Source organism: Lacerta agilis, chromosome 11 (genome assembly GCF_009819535.1).
Source record: "Lacerta agilis isolate rLacAgi1 chromosome 11, rLacAgi1.pri, whole genome shotgun sequence".
Lineage (NCBI taxonomy): Eukaryota > Metazoa > Chordata > Lepidosauria > Squamata > Lacertidae > Lacerta > Lacerta agilis.
In genome coordinates this window covers 30,076,506-30,092,786 of record NC_046322.1, presented here as the reverse complement: position 1 = coordinate 30,092,786, position 16,281 = coordinate 30,076,506, and the positions used below count along the sequence as shown (strand labels likewise).

Genomic DNA, 16,281 nt, shown 5'->3' with positions numbered 1-16,281 from the left:
TATATGATGTACATAGGGCCAATTAACACTCCATATTGCTTTAGATCTCTTAAGCATTTCATTTGCCACATAACTGTTTCCAGGCTGGCTTGTGATAGGGTCCTTTAACTTTAATGTGAAAGAGAGGAGGAGGATAAGAAGAAATACTGCTTTGAGGCATATCTAACAACTCTGCCTTGTACATATAGAAAAAGTGTGTGCATTACAGCTTGTTATATAATACTGTGCCTTGAAGAGGCGAGAAATGCAAAACACCTTTGAGAAGCTCTGCCAGGAGAATTGTAGGAGCACTGTGCTCTCTGGGTGCTAAACACCCATATTTGTTAGCCCACACCAAGGGCCACTTTGAACAGTATGAGACAACCGATGTATCACCATGGAAACCTACTGTATGTTGAGATAACTGTAATACATACACACGCCCCAGATTTTTAGAGAATGGAAGGAAAAAATCTATGAAGAATTAAACATTCGAAATAACAACAGTTATATAAACTTATTGACAAAATATACTTGGTGATTATAACTGGGCACATAAGGAAAGTCACTTGGACATCATCCATGGGGAAGTTTCATGTCTTTCCAAAACCAGTGGAATTGAATGCCCAGGCACATGATGCCTGCAGCGCAGGGAAAGGCCAACCATAGAAATAAAACACAGGACATTTCTATTGGGTTGAAATCAGCCACAACTTTATTAATTACAGATGTAAGGAGGTTTTGGCCAAGGCATTGGGCATCAAGCAGCCCGACTGCTTGATAAGCCCTGACATGCACCAGGTGATATGATCCCAGCTGTGCCATCATTGGTAGGGTGCTCATCGACCCCTGTGTGGACAGAGGCATCCCTCCTGGATCCTGTTAATGGGAGACTCAATCAGCTAAGGATCCAACCCAATGCCTTACCTGCCAAAAGTTGTGACTTCTGATATACGGTAGGCAAAAACCTGCAGACCGGCCAATTTGTCTGCAGGAAAAAATCCTCCCTGGCCCCAAATACAGTGACTTACCATAACAAGGTCCCCACAGTGACCAGCCCACTCACCTTTGGACAAGACACAATCAGACTGGCTGGGTGGGTGGTGAATCCTCCAAAGAGGGCATGCCCAGGTGCAGCCCTCCTTTTATATGATGGGGGCGGACCAAGTTGAAGCCAGGTCACCACCTCCCCTGCCCTGCTGCCACCCTGATTGCTTGTTCAAGCAGGCCAAAGCCAAATCAGCAGGGGAGGCACCCCAATAGCCATGTGGGCAAGAAAAAAGGGCTCCCGGGATCAGGCCATGGCTGTGCCAAGGCAGCAAATATGATGTGAAATGGAAAGCCAAAGGCTTATACAGATTGGTTAATCTCTATGAAAACGATAACTCTTACAGCAGAGCAAATCATGGAAAACATGGAGGGTGCAATGTGAATTAGCTACTTATACATGAAATTATATATTTTTTCAAACCCAGCAGTTAAATTCAAAGCACTCAAGTCACTGACTCCTTTAAAAAAATTAATTCTAAATACGACTGAACATTATATACAATTCTGTCAACATTGTATAAAATATCCCATGATATTGCCATTGGGGCAATGTTCTACTACTAAAAAACTGCCAGAAAAAGGCACTGATATGGAGGTGTTCCATGATTACTACAGTTAGCCTAATTAAAATGTTATTCTCTGTTATGTAATGTGACATGGAAGCATTGCTTTCTACATCCAGTAAAGAAATGTTTAAATCACCCATGATTAACTATGCTGTTCTTTGAAAGAGGGCAAGCCCAAGTAATAGGAGAACAACACAGAGCCATGACTCATGATTATATTTCAATAGCTAATCATAGTGGAGACATATTTTGCTGATCCAGGCTGCATCTAAACACCTATTAAAAACACACACACACAAACACTGAAAATGATCTGGGGGAAAAACCATTGTAAAGTTCACAATGGAAATTTTCATTCAGTTCCAATTTCAGCTCTACAGCACCATCTGGTGTCACATTGTTATAACGCGTTTATAACTTAAACAAACAAACCTAATGTAGCTGAGTCCCCAGCGCTAGATTTTTGGTAACTCTGTGCCTGTCTCAACAAACCAACCTTTATTAGCATATTCCCAACAATGCATTCGTTTGAGTAAAACACGACTGTAATGAGAAAAGCTAACCTTGTTCCCTTATAATTACACCACAGCAATATAACTATTCTAATGAGGCTGCACTGCAAACCTAAATTTGTAATATGACAACTGTGATGCTTAGCACAGAGCCCAAATTGGTAATTCTGCACCAATGATATGTTTGTGTGCGCACAAACTCTTTGATACAATGGAGATTTTGCTGGAAAAATTTAACAAAAAGTACCTGAGAATGCTTTGAGACCCAGTGGCGAAGGACATTCAGGACACGATTAGTGGCTGCTCGACGTATTATGAACTCCTTATCACATGTTCGTTCAGAGTTATTAAACCCTACACAATTTAAAAGGAAAGTTCAAGATGAAATAAATACTACTAGATGAAAAGGAAAATCTATGGGAATTATTCCCCCCCAACACATAGCCCATTGGCTCAGAGCATATCTTTTGAAAATTCCCTTACATGCTAACACATTTAAAGGATTTTGAAGATTTTTTAAATCTAAAATACGAATTTCAGGAAAAAACCTAAAAATAAAAAATTCCTTCCAGTAGCACTTTAGAGACCAACTAAGTTTGTTCTTGGTATGAGCTTTCGTGTGCATGCACACTTCTTCAAAGGTATCTGAAGAAGTGTGCATGCACATGAAAGCTCATACCAAGAACAAACTTTGTTGTTGTTCAGTCGTTCAGTCGTGTCCGACTCTTCGTGACCCCATGGACCAGAGCACGCCAGGCACGCCTATCCTTCACTGCCTCTCGCAGTTTGGCCAAACTCATGTTAGCAGCTTCGAACAAACTTAGTTGGTCTCTAAGGTGCTACTGGAAGGAATTTTTTATTTTTATTTTTATTTTATTTTGACTACGGCAGACCAACATTGCTACCTACCTGTAACAGGAATAAACCTGTAAATGGAAGGTACTGTTTTTCGCTGAGTTGGGTGCCACTCATACTTTACAAGGTATATGAGCAGCAATACTTGTTCTATTTTAATTAATGCATGGAATGCATTGCCACAAGGTATGGCAATGGACATGATCTTAGATGGCTTTAAAACAGGATTAGACAAATGCACGAAGAATCAGTGTGTATCCACAGATATTAATCATGATAGCTAAACAAAACACCAGTGTTCAGAGGTGATTTGCCACTAAATACTTGGGAGGTGCAACTGCAATGAAGGGCTATTGCCTTCAAACCCCAGTGAAGATCTCCTAGAGATATCCGATTGGTTGCTGCGGGAACCAGGATGATGGTGGACCTTTGGTATGATTCAGTATTCTACTGTGACTTAACCCTTAAAATAAATGTGTAATATCAGCAATTACTGGCCAATTAGGGAGAGGACTATGCATTGCAGTTTGTTGTGGAACCTACTCAATTATTTTACGTTTTCTGGCTGAAACTGAACAATTCCCATAATACATAAGGTATGTCCAGAAATAAGAAACTGACCACCTCATCATTGTTTGATGACAAATATCTATACCACAGAGATATTTGTCTTTGGTAGACCTTCTCTAACTTCCTTTGTTGGCTAACCTAATATAACTTGAGTCAAGTCTTTATTGCATCAGCATTTATGTTTCCCTAGCACATGCACTTTATTAGATGCACAAATTTGAACAAATATTGGCTCCTCTACATGACACACAGCATCATTTGACTGACCATGAACAGCTCCCTGTTTTGTCGCAACCTTCCTTTTTCTAGTTTTCTTTCTATGCACAGTGTTTGACTGCACAGAACAAACGGTCTTGGAAGCTTCTGCATATTTATCTCCCTCTTTTAAGGATGAGGCTGCCTCTCACTAATTAATTCAATATATTTGTTAATTGTCCTTAGCTAAACATTGTCAGCCCCACTTATACTTAGTTACCCTCATTATTCGGCAGTAAGGTTTATCATACTTAATAGCCCCATTGTTTTTGTACTTATCATTGTCTGTTCTGCAGATTCAATTATCTTTTTCCTTGCTCATTTTTGTGTCATTTGCAATTATTCTTTGTTTTTATTTGGAACATTTACTAAATGCATTTTCTGCTTGTTCGGGGTCTGACTAATTATTTGGGATTGGAAAATAATGATTCTGCAAAATAGACTAAATGCTGTGCATAACTTTTGATTTCCTTTGCAGCACAATTTGACTTGCTATGGTTAGTCACCTGCAACTATATGTTTTGTATAAATCTTTTCACTAGTCAGCCACCTGTTTTGCTTGTTATATATCATATTACATAATGCACAGGTTGAATGGTGGGGCTTCCCAAGTGGACTCTCCTGACATTTAGGCAGAGGAGATTTTGCAATCCTATGATTAACAGCCATCTAAAGAACCTTTTTACAGTGAAGACAGAATGATGTTATTGTGCTTTTTGCAAAAAAAAAAAGCATGAAAATGTTATAAATACAGAGAGTAGCAAGTATTAAATGTGATAATATCAGGGCTATCCTAATTAGCAACAGCAATTTCAATTAAGTGCAAAAGGATGCATTTTATGAAAAAAAAACAGTTTAACAATACATTGACATTGATGGTGTCTATATCCATACTGACTATCATAGGAAACAGATCTTGGAATCATAGTGGAAAGAGCACTGAAAACATCAATTTAGTGTACCCAAGCTTTAGGCAGATTCAGAAAGTAAAGGAACGGAGGAAAAAGCCCCAGCAAATATAAATCTATGTAATGTGTGAACACCATTGCATAGGAGTAAAGACAGAAACAAATCTGACACTGATGACACCATACTGATGTGAACAGCTAGGGTGTAGAGAGCTCTAGAATGTACCTTAAAAACAACCAACTTCATTGTGCTCTAAGGCAGCAATGTGAACCCCCCCCCCAAAAGCAAAGCTCATGAAAGTCAAAGGAAATATGAACTGTGCTTTTAATAAAAACAAAAAATCAGGCCAAGGATGTCAGCAGAAAAGACTATCAGCAAGTTTCAAAATGCAATATATATGGTCAATTAATTGCCAAATACCAGTAGGTCATTTATATCTTCACAGATAGTTCCCTTATATCATATATTGCAGTGCACTAGATTTTAGCCTAGTAATTTTGGCTGCCCAATATACAGTTAATATACTAACATGTAAAGTTTTCAGGATCCTCACCAGTGACTTTGGGCTTATCCACACTTCCTCTTGTTGCACTACTTTCTCCCAGAGAAAACTGCTCTTTAGCGCTTAATTGGAGCAAACGGCAATTAGGTTTTCTGTGGATTGCTTTTTGTTCCAATTTACAGCTCAAGACTAGGTCTCTCTTGCAGCTTTCTACCACATGCCGAAAGCATCACTGCCCATGCACTGTCTTCCTCTCTTTTGCTCTGTTCTCTGACTACAGGCTGCACTAATTAAATCTCAGGATGCAGCTTAATTCAGGACCTGCCATAGAGGTGCCAGTGGCCTCAGTCCTCCCCTTACAGTTGAAGATGTATTTATTAACAGGGCGCAGTCTTCTTTCTCTTCCTCCAATAATTACCATTTTAATAGAAGCTTGCTGATTAATAAAAGCTGCATGGTGCAGTTCCCCTCAGTTTGAAGGAGAGCATTTGCCTAACCAGTTGATAAAATTGCTAAGCAACAGTTCTCTAGATTCAAAACAGCCCTTGGTTCTGGAACAAAAATAGAAGTCTATTCAAACTGATCACAGAATTCGTGAATATTGAAAAGAAAGAAAAAAGCAATAATGTTCCCGAGTATAAAATTCAAGGACAGATTGAAGCACGTTAATTCTCTGCCTATTATTGACACCCCAGACAGTTTAAAGACAAACTTTAGGAAATATGATAAATATGTAAATTTCAGGTAGAAATACACTAGGGAGGAAATGCCAAGGCCAATATTTTAATCAATGGGGAATACAGTGAAAACACTGCCATGCTTCATTCTACCGGTAGCAAAAACAGCACACATTGTGCACCAGTAAGGTGTGCTATATGGCAAACGCGAGAGAATGCTTTCACCTTTCAAAAGGACAGATTGAAGTGTTTCATCAAATGTAGCTTTTCCCAGTGTTGTAGCAGTAGAACATTTTTTTAGCAGTGTGCAGCAACACAAAATGAAAAAATAAAAACAACTAAAATTTTAAACACTGCAAAAGAAATACACAATCAACCACCTACCAGAGGCTAATCTTTCCTCGGTAGAATTGCGGATTTGGCATAGGACACTTAACTATTGGCTTCGCCTAAACTTAAATCCCCCCCAGTCTAATATCCCTAGTGCTGCAAGATTGTCACAAGAGTGCCTGGACTAAAACTGTCTATTGAAAACTTCACTCCTGTGGTTTATCATTACAACAGCTACTCACTTTGGGTTTTAGTAAAGCAAACAGTCTAATTTGTCAGCACCTAAACGATATCGAGCGTCAGAACAACTTGGCCACAATAAGGAAATTTTGCCCATGGTATGACAATTTCCCACCTACCCATTTCGACTCTCTGGCACCCTATCTGCATAACCTAGCAATTCTAAAATACAGGTGCACTTTTACTCTCACAAGATTGAATGCATTGCCCTTGGCTGTACTTGAGGGATGATTCCAACGGATTCCACATGAAAAACGCTTATGTCCCTTTGGAGATGGCCATACCAAATCGGTGGTGCGTGCCCTTCTGGCTTGCACTCTTTATAAAGACTTGAGGAAGGAGGTTATCACGCCTCTTTTATTGTCCACTCTGGGTTGCCCAGTCACTGCCACAGTGTCCTTTCTCTTGGCAGATCAAGATGAGCAGGTGACAGCAAAGGTTGCACGGTTTTTAGCTGGGGCAATTAGAATAAGATCCACTATTTGACTACTGACTCAAAACCCTAAAATGTTATTTTATATAATTGACTTTTTATTTCTATTCTTTGTATATCATATTGTTGTTTTATTACTATGGCCGATGTCTGACACAAATAAAGATTCATTCATTCATTCACCATGAGCACAGTGATTAATATTTCAAAGAAGTAAGTATTTGTCAATCATTTAGCCTTAAATCCTGTATCTCGTTATGTAGCAACATGCCCCATTGAATTCAATGGGATTTACTTCTGAATTGGTATAGTATTTCTCAGTCAGTTAAGCTTTGTTTTATGTTGCCTTTTGGACCAAAGCCCCCCAAAGGAGCCTGCGAATATTCAATTGCAAATATTGACTGCATTCACTTACTAGTGCTCAGTAATTCACCCCCACCCCCACCCCATCTTTGGTACCAGAAGGCTCACCTGGTGGGCTCCCATGCCCAGCTGCAGCTGTAGCAATAGCAAAAGCAGAAGCAGGGGAAACGGAACAATGACTGTTGTCAGTCGCCTGTACTGCAAAGTAAATAACAAAAAATAAAACAACATCAACAGTGAGCATTGTTTTGTAAATGAAAACCACAAGCTTGGATATCTATCTCCATGTATGCTTTTATGGTAGAGGGGGAAAACATTGTTTAAGCATGCATATATATGAGCAAACCTTCCTGCTGGAAAAACAAACAGAACATTTTGTGATTTTTTTTAACAGTTGTATCCAAATTGTTTTTGATTCAGCAAAGGCCTCTGCTAACAGAAGAGGAAGGAATATATATTTTGGTCAACTCTCACCTCCCCCTGCACACTCCCATACCACTTCCCATGCTGTTCCAGAAGGGCAGCCAACCCTCCAGAAGACATTTTTAGGGGGCAGCATTTGGGAAAGGGGGCTGGCAAAAATCACCTCTCCCCACCTTCTGTTGGCAGAGGCATCAGCTGGATCAAAAAACGTTTCCATGAGGGGAATTTAACTAACAGAATAAGAGAATAGGAAGATGGAGTATTTAAGGAGGAGTGAGAAATGTTTGCAGAATATCTGAAGAATCGTGTTAATCAGGCTGAAATGTCAGCAGGGTTAATGTAAATTCAGCAGTGTTGTTGTTCAGTCGTTCAGTCGTGTCCGACTCTTCGTGACCCCATGGACCAGAGCACGCCAGGCACGCCTATCCTTCACTGCCTCTCGCAGTTTGGCCAAACTCATGTTAGTAGCTTCGAGAACACTGTCCAACCATCTCATCCTCTGTCGTCCCTTTCTCCTTGTGCCCTCCATCTTTCCCAACATCAGGGTCTTTTCTAGGGAGTCTTCTCTTCTCATGAGGTGGCCAAAGTACTGGAGCCTCAACTTCAGGATCTGTCCTTCTAGTGAGTACTCAGGGCTGATTTCTTTGAGAATGGATAGGTTTGATCTTCTTGCAGTCCATGGGACTCTCAAGAGTCTCCTCCAGCACCATAATTCAAAAGCATCAATTCTATGGCGATCAGCCTTCTTTATGGTCCAGCTCTCACTTCCGTACATTACTACTGGGAAAACCATAGCTTTAACTATACGGACCTTTGTCGGCAAGGTGATGTCTTTGCTTTTTAAGATGCTGTCTAGGTTTGTCATTGCTTTTCTCCCAAGAAGCAGGCGTCTTCTAATTTCGTGACTGCTGTCACCATCTGCAGTGATCATGGAACCCAAGAAAGTGAAATCTCTCACTGCCTCCATTTCTTCCCCTTCTATTTGCCAGGAGGTGATGGGACCAGTGGCCATGATCTTAGTTTTTTTATGTTGAGCTTCAGACCATATTTTGCGCTCTCTTCTTTCACCCTCATTAAAAGGTTCTTTAATTCCTCCTCACTTTCTGCCATCAAGGTAGTATCATTAGCATATCTGAGGTTGTTGATATTTTTTCCGGCAATCTTAATTCCGGTTGGGGATTCATCCAGTCCAGCCTTTCGCATGATGAATTCTGCATATAAGTTAAATAAGCAGGGAGACAATATACAGCCTTGTCGTACTCCTTTCCCAATTTTGAACCAATCAGTTGTTCCATATCCAGTTCTAACTGTAGCTTCTTGTCCCACATAGAGATTTCTCAGGAGACAAATGAGGTGATCCGGCACTCCCATTTCTTTAAGAACTTGCCATAGTTTGCTGTGGTCGACACAGTCAAATGCTTTTGCATAGTCAATGAAGCAGAAGTAGACGTTTTTCTGGAGCTTTCTCCATAATCCAGCGCATGTTTGCAATTAGGTCTCTGGTTCCTCTGCCCCTTCGAAATCCAGCTTGCACTTCTGGGAGTTCTCGGTCCACATACTGCTTAAGCCTGCCTTGTAGAATTTTATTTTTTTTTATTTTTATTTTTTTTAGGGAGTTTATTGGTATTTTGACAGATAACAAAGAAAAACACATACTACAAACATACATATAAACTACAAATCAAAATATGAAATACAAACAAAACAGAAAAAAAACAGATACATTACCTGACAATACAGCTACAATAAAAACATCAACTTAACTGTCTTAAACTTATTTCTGAACTTAGTTAATGGACTTCCTCACCTCCTCTCTTCTGCGTTTTTATTTCTAATCTTCTTTCAGTAACTTTGTAACATTGTAAAATCTTGTTTAACACACATAAACTAAATCTTACATCCATACCTCAATTTTTAACCTATTCTAACAAACTATATAACATATTACCTAAACAACCTCTTATATCCTCTCTTTATTTAACCTCTAATGCTGAAGCCGATATATCCTCTGATTCCAGCACATCTATTATTATTAAATCTTATCTTAACCAAAATCAATATAACCCTTCTATTACATACACATCTTTTCCCCTCTGGTTTCAGAAATCCGTGGTCAGCCTTTTTAAATCCATTCCCTTTAGACCTTCCTTCTTTACCCCACCCCTCTTCTATGCATTTCTAATCTTCCTTTTTCCCTTCCCTTCCCCCACTGTTCCCCCCCCCCCAGAGTCCATTCTTTCCAACTCCTTCTAAAAATTCCGTTGTTTGTACCATCACAAGTTCAACACTGAACATTCTTTGTGTCTTCTTCTTCTTCAGAATGTGGTCATCTTCCTGACAAATAATTATAAGTTCACAAAATATCTCTTCTCCACTTTCCTCTTGTTGCATGCTCCAATCCAGTTCCAAAACTCCTGAACTGCCACTCCAGAAGTTCTTTGTTCTTTGAAGAGTAAAAGCCCCCCGCCTCTCACGCTTAGGAGGCTGTTCTTGTTTATGAGCTTGTACGCAATCCGCTTCTAAGATTTCAACTGGAGAAACATTCTTTTCCTCTTTTGTAGCAAGTGGGTCTTTAATGCAGTCTATCAAAGTTATTTCAGAGTCTTTCAATATTGTTTCGATCTGAACAAACTTTTCCAGCACATTCTGTTGAAATAAGTTCATTTGAAACCAAAAACTTTCCATTGTTGAGTCTAGGGGGGCTGTGGGATCTGAGTAGGCAGAGAACCACAGGGTGTCAGTACTTTTCCATCTGCGCATTAAAATCCGCCATTTTCAGCCTGGCCCAGATTCTTTGCCAGAAGGTTAAAAGAGTTGTAAATCCATAAAAAAGCAATCAATCTTAATCTCAATCTTCCCCCAGCCGGGGTTTCCACAGTCTCTGAAAACAGCTCTTAGCTTCAAAGCAAATGTTTAATGGCAACAGTTTCTTGGTGTTACTGTGCTAATTTTCGCTATCAGAGAGAAAGTGACTTCCTCATTTTAATCTCTCTCTGCAAGCCTAATTTTAAACTTTTAGGGTCCCAATTATTCTCCGTACTTACAGAGTACTTCTTTTATGTCCAAATTTGAGGAAAGACGGAGCGCTCAAAATCCAGCAGCCGGCCGCCGCTTCGTTTCCACGGTTGGAGACGGCTTCTTCAGCCCCGTACCGAGGCCCCTTCACTCAAGCCTCCCTTTTACAAGCGAAACCTGAGAAGGGGTCAGCACCTTGAGGCCCGCAAGAAACCCTGGACCACGGGACGCTCTTCCCGTGGTTTACCGGAGCCCGCAGCACGGTTGCGAAAGCTCCTACCCCCGAGGAAACCGGAGCTGTCTCAGAACTGAAACAACTCCCAACTGCTGGAGATGGCGCTCGTCGCCGGAAGTCCAAGCCTGCCTTGTAGAATTTTAAGCATAACCTTGCTAGCGTGTGAAATGAGTGCAATTGTGCGGTAGTTGGAGCATTCTTTGGCACTGCCCTTCTTTGGGATTGGGATGTAGACTGATCTTCTCCAATCCTCTGGCCACTGCTGAGTTTTCCAAACTTGCTGGCAAACTTGCTTTATTCAGCAGTATAAAGCATTAAATATACAAGGGGGGAGAGAGAGAAATATGAACATAAGGGGAAATTAGAATATGCAGTCTTAATGGATAAATAAATAGAACCATGGAAAGGGGGGAAAGAAAGTCATCAGTGATTGAATGTATGGTTATAATCAATGAAATGTGAGACATGGTAATGAAAAATGATTTTAAAAAATATGAAAAAGCATTTCCAATGAGGGGAAGGCACAATCAGATTCCACACTCAATTACTAATCATACTGAACTTCTGCATGGCCTGATTCCCAAGAGAGATGTGAAAGTTCCACTATGAATTTGATTAAAGAGTCAAGGACAAAGAAGTCACTTCCGGCTCATGCAATGGAAGTGTTGGGTTCAGGACCAAGTTGTCAGTATGTTGCATCCTTTAAGCATCTGTTAGTGGGACACACGATTTAATGGAGCTCTACAAAAAGAATTTTACTCCTGGTTAAGCAATTTATTCACATCCTGTAATGAGTAATTATAATACCATCTGTACATTTTCAGTGCCACACAAACAGACTTACTTCCCACTAACAGTGATCGGTATCACACATCTCATCACCATACACAGTGCTCAATATGTGCCCGCAGCTTGGTTCAAGAAAATCTGTCAGTTATAAGACTCAAGTCAATATTTTTCTCGAACAAATGTACATCTAGTTCAAAATATTGCAGAACATTTCATCGCATCCTAATGCAAATAAGCTTTTCATTCTCTTGCTGCTCAATTGCTAATCATTTGGAATGGTGTTATTCACACCTTCTTTTCTTACATTTTGCAAAAAGAACAGAAATAGACAGTAAACAATTTGTTTAGAAATTTATTATCACTACAAGGCCCTTTTGTATTGACTTAAAACTGATATAACCATGCAATGTATTAAAGTGTTGTTTTTTTTAACCTTACCCCCTGGCTGTCGATAACGTAGATGTCGTGGAGTCGAAGGGGATCTACACGGGGAGAGCTCAGGAGTATCCACAGTTGAGGCACTTTCTGGGATAGTGCGATCCACTGATACAGATTCCAGAACCGCTGCTTTAAGAAGTATGCACTTTAATATAGAGATAGCGAGTGATCTTTATAATTCAATCATAAAACATTTCACATATCAGGTATGAAATTATGCTACACCTTCTTAAACTCTAAAAACTAAAAGGTTATTTTTTCAGTGTGCAGATTCTGAACAAAACAGATGCATTTAAAATGATTAAAAAAAAAAAAAGAAATGATTGAAACATTTGGTTTGAAAACAACAAAAACCCACTAATGTATTTAAATTAATGAGAAATTATAATGGTCAACTATAAAATCACCTTTAATATAAATATATGGGGAACAAAGTAATATTGTTCTCAAGACATTGATCATAGGACATTGATCAGTGGGGCCTGGTGTTTGGGGTACTAGCACTTAATTCTACCAGCCAACATCATTTTATAGTTCTGTCAGTGAACTTTAGTTTATGCTGTTCATGTAACATGTTCTGAGACAACTCTTTAGGAAATTTGGAAAATAAGTTTAGGCAAGTGCAACACCTGCTCACATAAATTTAATAGTATTGATGAAATATCAGGGTACTTGACACAGAAACCAATGACACAAGTAACTATAAAGTTTATAAATAAGGGAGTAGAGGACACCAATTTAAAAGAAATTGGCTGTACTATCAATAATGAAGATAGCTGTTTCATGATTTTGCATCTACTCAGACCAATGTCTAGTGGTACACACTAAATCTCAGAAACAAGGTTAAAGACAGGAAACGAACAAGTCAACTATTAGATTCACCAGAATCTAAAAGAATTCAAAAAGAACAAATAAGGTGAAGAGAGTGAATGGCCACTCTCTGTGTTGTGGTAAGAATTCCATATATTGTAGTTCTAGCAGTGGTGACAAATTTATTTCAACTATTAGGTACCACGTGCCATTATTTAAAATAAAATTGTCAACATCATTTCGGGTTGTTCTTATCTGAAAGACTGCCCTCAGTTCAATGTTGTCCTCACAGGTGTTTGCTGTATTAGACCTGTTCAAACGCTGCACTGAAAAGTATTTTCAACTGTTGTGCTTTCCTGTTGCCTTTGCTCCCTTTGTTGGTAAACAGAGTTTAAATCTGAAGCATAATTTGTCAAACTACACGCAAAACATAATCTTCCAGTGTATTACCCTAATGCTACTACTGAGTATTTCTCACTTTTGTTACCAAAATCCTCATAGGATTTGATACTTCTGCTTCAAAGGTCTTTTCTTACTCAAGGCTTCATTTGTGCCATACAAAAATCAAAGTTCTTCAATTATTTTTACATGTATTCACTTTCCTAGTTTCCTTTGTTGGTGAGGGTTGAATTTAATTATGAAGGACAGTGTTATCAAACTATATATATCTATATCTATCCAATGCACTTCTCTACTGTATCAAACTCTTAATTCCACCTTAGAGCTTCTCTCACTTGTGTTATCAAAATCCTCACTGTATCTGATGCTTCTGCCTCAGGGGACACACTTTAACAAATATTAAGGCTGTGTATATTCTGTCTGTCAACCAAGAAAATAAAAATCAGCAGAATAAATCATGGAAATTCATTGTACTTGCATGTCTCTGTTTTGCATAATTCTGTTTGAGTTTGGTGCTTTTCATTTACACAGTTAACTTTCCATTTGCCTTATTCTTGATGCATATTCAGGCAAGAAGTCACTAGCTTAGGCATCAGGAATAACTTACACCATTTTAATTTACTATTATTATTATTATTATTATTATTATTATTATTATTATTATTATGCTTTTCCATTCTGCATAATGCTCATTTACACTGCTAATATTATATACTGGTAACTGGGATTCTGCTGTAAAACTAAATAATTATGTCAACAGAGAACTGAACCAAGTGTTTTATCTCAGGCCATACAAAGTTTATTAGCTAACACAGTAGAATTTATTACATAGGGTACAGTCTGCATTTCAATACCTAACAAATGAACAGAGACTAGTAGTAAAAGCCAGCTGTAACCGTTATGCATAATAATAGATACTAACTTTTGCTGAAAATCTCCTAGGCATTTTTTATCTGCAAATAAGATCTAAACTTGCTTAACTTCTTATTTGCTAGAACTATTATTTCTGACAGCATTCCTTAAGCTTATTTAATTAATGATGGACTAATTACCATTGACATTATAACTAATGTCAATTTAAAAGATCTTTTGTTAAACAATATATTACTTTCTATAGTGACAAATCCTTTGGTGAAGACTGTATTAAGCGTCTCACCAGCGAGCTTTTTTTAAAAATATCTTTTTCAAGGGAATTATGCTTTCTTCAGTTTTACTGTAATTCTTGTAAGGTTCTCCAAAGAAATAAAAAGGGGCTATGCTTGGGGGGGGGGAATACAACTCATGTAAGTAAAAAATGAAAAGAAAACTGAGGCTGATAGAAATTTTCATGAGCGCCAGTTTCCAGGTTAGAATTTGCATGGTTAACCAGGAGAACCTTTGATAGAGCAGATAAACAAATTACATCAAAACATCAAATATGTTCCTCTGCTCTTTGTCCAATTCCAGGTCATTCATCACACCTCACAGAGATGTGTGAAGGTCCCCAAGGGCCATCTAGTTCAGCACCCTAAATTATTATTATTCAGAAGACATCTGAAGGCAGCCCTGTTCAGGGAAGTTTTTAATGTGTGATATTTTCATGTATTTTAATCTCTGTTGAAAGCCGCCCAGAGTGGCTGGGGAAACCCAGCCAGATGGGCGGGGTACAAATAATAAATTATTAAATTATTATTATTACCCTGCTCCCCAGATGCCTCTGGGAAACCCACAAGTGGGATGCGAGGCCAATAGCCCTTTCCTACTGTTCTTTCCCAGCAACTGGTATCCTGGAGGCAGTAGACAGCCATCGCGACTCAGAGACATGGGTAAGACTAAAGCTCCATGTATTTGCCCAATCCCTTTTTAAAGTCATCTAAGGTTGCATTCATGTGGCATTTTATTTCATTTTCCCAACTTTTCCCAAACTGTTGATTTCCGCATTATATCTGTGTTTTCACACAACATAAAAGTGACTTCCAGAAATATAGCGGAATATTGCACAAGTTTAGTGCTAATTTTCTTTTTTTGTGTGAATATATATATATTTTTGGCACCGAAGAAGGAATTGCAGGTGCAGCTTGTCATGTAAGCTGCAACTGCTGGGATTCTGTCTTCTACACAGATATTAAAGGTGCAGGAACCCTATAGCTACCCTAGAACAGGACCAGAAATTCCAGCCACGATTTGTTGAAATAATTGCTCAATGGATCTACACAAATTAAGGGGGGCTTGCATCTCACAGCTCTAGAAAATCCTCCTTCTACATTACTTGCATTGGTCGAAGAAGAAGAAGAAGAAGAAGAAGAAGAAGAAGAAGAAGAAGAAGAAGAAGAAGGTGAGACTTTATTCCTCCACTGTTCCTTTCCCATTTGTGCACATAAAGGTAAGAGGATTTCAAGTTGTGCACTTGAGCAATGGGTGATGCTCAAAACATAAGCATCCCCACCTCCCTTGTACCAGCACACCCACATTTCTTTGCAAAATAACAACCTTTAATTACACAATATATTGTATATATAATACCTCTTCGGATGCTTCTCCTTAGTTTGTTGCAAAGCTCAATACGTGGATTCTCTGAGTTTTCGTCTGCAAAGCCAGGACTTTGTTCTGGAGATGAAGGGCCTTTGCTAAGGTCCAATGGTACTTTAGATATGGGCGGTGGTGAAGTGGCAGGGCTGTATGTTGAGGTAGGACTACTGGCAAGAGAGGACGTAGACAGATCTAAAGCCCCTATCCTAGAATTTAGTGGGGAACTTAGTGACAGTTTTCTGGTTCTGACAGGCGAGGAAGTCCTAGAGAGTGACAGAGGTGGAGGGGAAGAGAATTTGCGGCAAAGGTGTGGTGATTTTGCGTCAGCCAGGTGTTCTCCTCTGTTGTTTTGATTAGTAGCAAAAAACAATTCCAAAGATCTAGGAGAGAAAGGAAAGGTCACTTGTATTTTATGTGGCAGTA

At 39.1% G+C, this 16,281-nt stretch overlaps 1 protein-coding gene across 3 annotated transcripts in view; it reads right to left on the bottom strand.

The window, feature by feature from the left end:
- The window catches only part of RASGRF2 (Ras protein specific guanine nucleotide releasing factor 2), an 88,032-nt gene that overhangs the window by 17,294 nt on the left and 54,457 nt on the right, over positions 1-16,281 (bottom strand). For 2 of the 3 annotated variants that reach the window (XM_033164767.1, XM_033164769.1), the window contains exons 15-18: positions 15,853-16,238; positions 12,142-12,270; positions 7,350-7,439; positions 2,355-2,461 (exon numbers count right to left, since the gene is read on the bottom strand). In XM_033164767.1, the coding sequence (XP_033020658.1) occupies positions 2,355-2,461; positions 7,350-7,439; positions 12,142-12,270; positions 15,853-16,238 (712 nt within the window). The remainder of the gene's footprint in view (positions 1-2,354; positions 2,462-7,349; positions 7,440-12,141; positions 12,271-15,852; positions 16,239-16,281) is intronic. The other variant, XM_033164768.1, reaches the window with a different exon arrangement.